Source organism: Amphibalanus amphitrite, unplaced genomic scaffold (genome assembly GCF_019059575.1).
Source record: "Amphibalanus amphitrite isolate SeventyFive unplaced genomic scaffold, NRLGWU_Aamphi_draft 001909F_arrow, whole genome shotgun sequence".
NCBI lineage: Eukaryota > Metazoa > Arthropoda > Thecostraca > Balanomorpha > Balanidae > Amphibalanus > Amphibalanus amphitrite.
The window spans coordinates 16,657-22,656 of record NW_024883402.1 but is presented as its reverse complement, the minus strand read 5'-3'; the positions used below and the strand labels follow the sequence as shown (position 1 = coordinate 22,656).

The 6,000-nt window shown below is 48.4% G+C and overlaps 1 protein-coding gene across 1 annotated transcript; it reads right to left on the bottom strand.

The window, feature by feature from the left end:
• Positions 1 to 3,935: 3,935 nt before the first annotated feature.
• On the bottom strand, positions 3,936 to 5,798 carry LOC122375746. The gene is made up of 4 exons (XM_043355240.1): positions 5,549 to 5,798; positions 5,069 to 5,218; positions 4,660 to 4,825; positions 3,936 to 4,353 (listed from the first exon to the last, which is right to left on the bottom strand). The coding sequence occupies exons 1-4, from the start codon at positions 5,759 to 5,761 to the stop codon at positions 4,109 to 4,111; spliced, it is 774 nt and encodes a 257-aa protein (XP_043211175.1). The 5' UTR covers positions 5,762 to 5,798; the 3' UTR covers positions 3,936 to 4,108.
• Between the last annotated feature and the right edge of the window lie 202 nt (positions 5,799 to 6,000).

The window sequence follows — 6,000 nt, the reverse complement described above, 5'->3', positions numbered from 1 at the left end:
AATTTGTAAATACGCTAACCGGTCTCTAGCGATGTGCCAAATTTGAGCATAATCGGCCCAGCCGTTCTCGAGATCTGGAAGCGGCACCCTGCACGTGCGCACGTGCAAAATGGGTCCCAACTGACTTGTGCACGGCACCCTACTGACTGGTCCCTAACCGTGTACCAAATTTGAGCGTCATCGGTCCACCCGTTCTCGAGATCTGGAAACGACCCCTGCACGTGCGCACGTGCAGCAGCACCCCAACTCTGGCACATGGATATGCAGTGCCTGGTGGGTGCCTACCTACATGCCAACTTTCAGCGCAGTCGGCCAAGTAGTTACCGAGATATTGCAACAATTACAAAACTGACACCTCTTCGTTTTGCACGTGGCACGTGCATAAGGGGTCACCCACATGCATCGGGAATAGTCCAATACTTGGTAGAAGGAATGAAGCTACCCTACAAAAATTACCGCGTGTAAATCGGTCAAGTGGTTGCTGAGATATAAGCCTCGCAAAAGCGTCCGCACGGCCGGCCGGCCGGCCGGCCGCTCATACTCAGAAATTTCCGTTAATCTAAGGAAAGACTACGCTCGCTTCGCTCGCTCCGTAACCAAAGCAATACCTGCGTGTGTAAGAGTAACGATTGGGAAACGTTACATCCTGCCGCATTCTACATTACGGAGCGATACATAACTGTGTGCGCATTCCCACTTTACTCAACACAACAGTCATATCTTGAAAAGATGATTCAGTCTACGAAGCACATGTGAGTACTGAGTATTAATGTTTGGACCACTTAATACTGCCCTGTCGTGACCTGGTCATCGTTACAGCCCACCGAGTTAGAACGCTAAGGTACTCCTTGAACAGTGAAACCTAACTGATGAGAAAAGTGCAGAGCTCGCAATCTCCCTGACACGAAAAAAAAAGACATCACTACCGTCAACCACGCGAGTCAGTACGAGTTCTGTTTACGCTGTAACAGTATAGTTTTTCAGCGCTAACAATCTGAATATGCACATTCGCAAACGGTCCATTTTTCAAAACATCCGCCGCCAGCCCTGGAAGACCTTTTTGCAATCCAATTCCACGCTGCAGAGGATATTGCTGAGTGACATCGATCCGATTACGGGTTCTGCAGCATTCTACATTGTCTCAACGCCTCACTTCTTTGCACAAGATTTCTATCGCAATAACAGCTCACCCTAGATTATGCGGACACTGCGCCTCCTGCCCAGGTGACCTCCTAGTCCCTCCCTAACCTGAACCATTCCTGTAATCCAACGCCTCTCGAAGACACCCCATGAGCGCCCCTGTGCGGCCGGTGCGACCAGCCCCCGTGGCGGCCCCGACATAGAACGCGCATCTGGCTCACATCGCACCCGTCTGATTTAGTCTGGAGCCGTGCTGTAACCCGTGCCGGGCCGGGGGGGGGGTGTTTGAACACCCCCCTCTTGCGGTTTTTCGCAGATATCCTCTTGAGTCCCGCCAATTCGCCCATGAATGGAGAGCAACGAAACTTTTTTAGCTGAGAGCTTTGGTGCCAATAATGACCAGATTGGTGACATTTCAGCCGTGAAGGTCATCGCGCATGCGCAGTGACATGTATACTGGGATATACAAAAATACTCAAAGCCTATAAAATATGACTGAAATGCAATCCATGAAAACTTCCATACAAACACCAAAGTGTATTTTTTCGTTTGTTTAGGACGTAAAATGGCTAATAGTATTGACACGTTTAATTATCAACACCACTCGCCCTTAACTTCAGCTTCTTCTGCCCTTGCCCACTGCTCTTAGGTCTTTAGTTGCCATTTCCTTTGAAGATATAGAACTTGTAGCACCTGTTGCGAATCGATAAACAGTAGATGAAGACCTTGCAGCATTATCTGAAGCGACATCTCTAAAAAAAATTCGCCGTATGGTGTGTTTTAGAGAGGTGCTTGCCTATGTCATTGTGCTTAGGGGTCGGATTCTAATTCATCGGGCGATTTATCAAACTTTGAGTGAGGATCTACGGTCATTGAGGTCGCCAACGATTCGAAGAATGTTAACGCTCAACCACAGAGCCATTTGAAGGCATAATGTTGTTTGTGAGCCACAAAAAAATGGCTTTAACTAACCCAGCAACCATGTATACTACAGTATACATGACTAGTCCTAGGCACAGTCCGTTGTATACTGACGTTTACATTTCTCCGTCGTGCAGGATCCCGTTGGTCACTCGGGTGTACATTTATTTTTTTCAGAGGTCAATTCCTCCGAATAATTGTATAGTCTGTTCCATATCAAGCTTGCAGTTGGAATTTCTTCGGCAAATCGCTCCTCCGCTAAGAATTTGCTTCTTAAAATGTAAGAGCTGTATATACAGAAATCACGCACTGCTTTCAGCAGGGCGCTTCGGCTGCAAACTTGAAACGAAACAGAGTATAGTGCTACTTCTTAAAGGAAATAGTTCACTTTCACGAAATTATTTTTTTGCAATGGATTTGTGATTTTTTATGTTCAAAATGATCAGCAAAGAAAATAAATCCTTTTTATAACAAAATATTATTTTCTATATTTTTGATATAGGAAGAACTTTTCAGTTTCTGTAAGGCACAAGCGATCCAGTATGAAAAGAGCATGGGTCCCGAAAATTCTTCAGAAACTAGAGAAATCGCGGCCACCGGCATTTGGGCGATCTGCTCGTGCTTTTGTTACTGGAGCGCCTCACTGGAGCGAATTTCTCAAGAGTTCTCGTAGATAATTTCTCTAGTTTCTGAAGAATTTTCGGGACCCATGCTCGTTTCATACTGGATGCGAATATATGCAAGGCACACATCCTCAACGCAAGGCACATTTTTCGGGACGAGAAATAGAATATCTTTGCCTAGGGTGATCGTTGGGCTGTAAAAGCTCCTGATTTATGCTCGTCTCAGCCCAAGCTACGGAACTGCTATTCCAGTTCAAAACCCATGTTAAAATGTGAACTATTTCCTTTAAGCACGTCTCAAAATTTTTCGGGCCAAGGACATTTGTATACCTTAGTACCTATACATGAACTTTAATTCTTTCTGGAAAAGTTCCAAACACACAATGTTGTTTACAAAACCTGCAAGCAATGATCAACGACGAATGGTTATGTTAGCAAAACAACAGTTTTCGATGAGTCATACTCTTAAAAAGAAATAACAGGAAAATAATTAGGAGACGTACCTCTATGCTGCGACCGCCGAGATACCGGGAAGATTGAAGCGCTGGAGGCGTCAACAAATTCAACTTGAGGATATAAATTCAGCCACCAGGTGGCGGACCATGGCACTGCAACGCATGGCCACGAAATAGCCTAGCCATTAGTGAATTCCGTATAGATCGACTTAGGACGATGTATACCCCAGTATACAAAAAGAACCAAGAGGATATCTCAAAAACGGCGGCGCGGAGCGCGGCTTTTTTAGCACACCTCTTCATGCATCTTTTCTACATGCGTTGTAAGAATTTCAGACCCAGGGCTCTCAAGGTCAGGTCACAGGGTCACGTCAAGTGACCTCACCTCAGAAAAAGTTGCAATCCTCGTCATAGCTACACCGACTGAACGATCGCCTTAAAACTTTCAGCGATGATAAGAGTAAAAGTATGTACAAAATGTGTATCTCGGAATTTTGATATCGGTGACCTAAGGTCTGGTCAATTTCGCAACCTCTCCATTATAAGTCAAAGGGAGAAAATTGAAATGCGCCTATTTTGGACGAATAGTGTTCAAAACCCTCTCAAACAAAAACACCCTCTCATGAGTCTCAAACAAACAACAGTTTCTCTGATATGTACTGATATGTAGTTTCTCCGTGCTTTTTTCTTACTAAATAGTACCTATGCTATCGGTTGAAAGTTCGAGGTAGGCAGAATAATTAAAAGTAATTTTCTAAGATTTGCGTCGTTGAAAACAAAGGCAGGTCAAACACAGTTCGTGGTCAAACAATTATAATTGTATTGCACAAGGAACGATGATGGGATGTACATCGCGTCATATTGTAAAACAACTTCAAAGTGACTTGCTTTGAGCATGGCTTCGTTCCGTCCGCCAGTGCCCTGCGTCGGTCGATGACCGTGCTGCCTCAGAGTCTCGTCAGCAGGGATTTAGTGGCGTCCGCCGAAGCGGCGGCCACGGCCGCGGAAGCGGCGGCGGCGGCGCTGGGAGCCGTGGTCGTGCTCGTCGTGGTCGTCGTGGTCGTGCTCGTCGTGCTCGTGATCGTAATCCTCGTCGCCGTGCTCGTGCTCGTGCACGCCAGGCTTGGAGAGCTCGTGGAACATGTTGCTGAAGTCGGGGAACTTGGCCTCCATCTCCTTCTGGGAGTAGTTGTGCGAGTTGGCCGGGTTCCAGGCTGTCGAAGGAAGAGGGCGAATAGATCAGAGCCTGGGCAAAGGATCATCACCAGACCCAACCACAATGAGAGTCAAGTCGGTTACACAAGTCAGTTTCGAAAATTGACCACAAAACGATTACAAAATGTAATAGCCACACAGAGTCCGGTAGGTCTACGCACAGTGAATCAACTCGAGCATTACGATGCACAAAATATGGACCGGTTGCACATCAACTGTGAAAATGTGATCTCGAAAACGGTTTGTTCAGTACCACAGAAGCTCAAAGAGCCTCAGGGGGAATTATGTCGATGCATTCTGCCTACCGGGGATAGCGACGTAGGTGACGAAGGCGGCGTCGTCCTCAGAGAGCGACTCGAAGATGCAGTAGGTGCCCTTGGGGATCATGACGGCAAACTTGGCGCCGTGCTTGTGCAGAGGGTTGCCAAGCACCACCTCCTTGTGGATGCCGCCGTCGGTCAGCATGTGGATCTGAAATCACACGCAGAAACGGTGTCACACACAAATGTGGCCAACATCTGTGGATTAGTAGGCGGTCTCACTGTTTAGTGGTATTGAAATTTACAAGACCCATCAACGGAGGCTCAGACGTCCTTTCCATCACGATTTAGATAGGATATTATCGGGGGACATCTGCATATCCTTTGTATAAAAGACAGTAAGTGGGTTTCGTTGTATCCATGGCGCCCAGGAGACACTGACCACGCTTCTCACCTTGGTCAGGCTGCCGCGGTTGTAGGTCATGAGCAGATCCGAGGTGTCGTGCTTGCTCCACTTGCCGAAGAAGCCCTTCTGGCCGGGAGTGATCATGCTGTTCACGAAGGAGAAGGTCGGCGCCTCAACACCGCCGAAGGTTGCCTGGACCTGTCGCACAACGGATCGTAAAGGGTTAGAAAGTACGCCAACAAAGTCATGGGAAACATGTGTCAGGTATCCGTCATGAGATGTCTTAGACCTTGGCTGATAGCCATTTCTACATGCTTTGTTTCTAAGGAAGCTAAGGAACCTCTACGACGATAATGAATGCAGCTCTGTCAGGGATTGTTTGTAATTTACTGAAAATAGGTATGGGTGCTATTGCAGCCCGTTTACGTTATGCTATATCACAAAAAGTCAATTCGAATGAGCTACATGCCGCTCGGTTCACTGCATCTGCTTCCGCCGCCTGTCCGGCGACGTCGGCCGCTCACTCACCGGGGAGCGGAACGGCGGGCCGGCCATCATGCCGTTGCGCCACTGGATGTCGAGCGCATCCTGCAGCTCGAGCTGCCGGGGGGCGACGGCGTGCAGGAAGCGCCGGTACAGGTGCGTCAGGCCGACCGTCAGCTGAGCGGCCGTCGGAACGGTCTGCTGCGGCTGCTCGGCCGCGGCCAGGGCGCACACGCAGGCGATCAGCAGCAGCTTCATGGTGTCGACTGAGAGTGCCGACCGGTGGAAACATGGCCTTATATACAGACAGCAGCGTGCGCCCTTTGAACCCGACACGCCCAGACGAGGCATGTCGGTGGAAGAAAAAACAACACCACAGAGGCGCATGGTGATTGGGGTGGGCACAACGGGCCGTCCAAGTCTTACACATTACATGATTACACATGACACAGCGCCGGGAACCATGCACAGCAGACACTGGCGGATCCAGGGTGTCA

What these genes read in the sequence shown, in the direction of transcription:
- LOC122375746 (XM_043355240.1), bottom strand. Translation starts at nt 5,761, where the DNA reads ATGAAGCTGCTGCTGATCGCCTGCGTGTGCGCCCTGGCCGCGGCCGAG. An exon ending in GCCCGCCGTTCCGCTCCCCG is followed by an intron (nt 5,219 to 5,548) that starts GTGAGTGAGCGG and finishes GTTGTGCGACAG; the next exon opens with GTCCAGGCAACCTTCGGCGG. An exon ending in ACCGCGGCAGCCTGACCAAG is followed by an intron (nt 4,826 to 5,068) that starts GTGAGAAGCGTG and finishes GTGTGATTTCAG; the next exon opens with ATCCACATGCTGACCGACGG.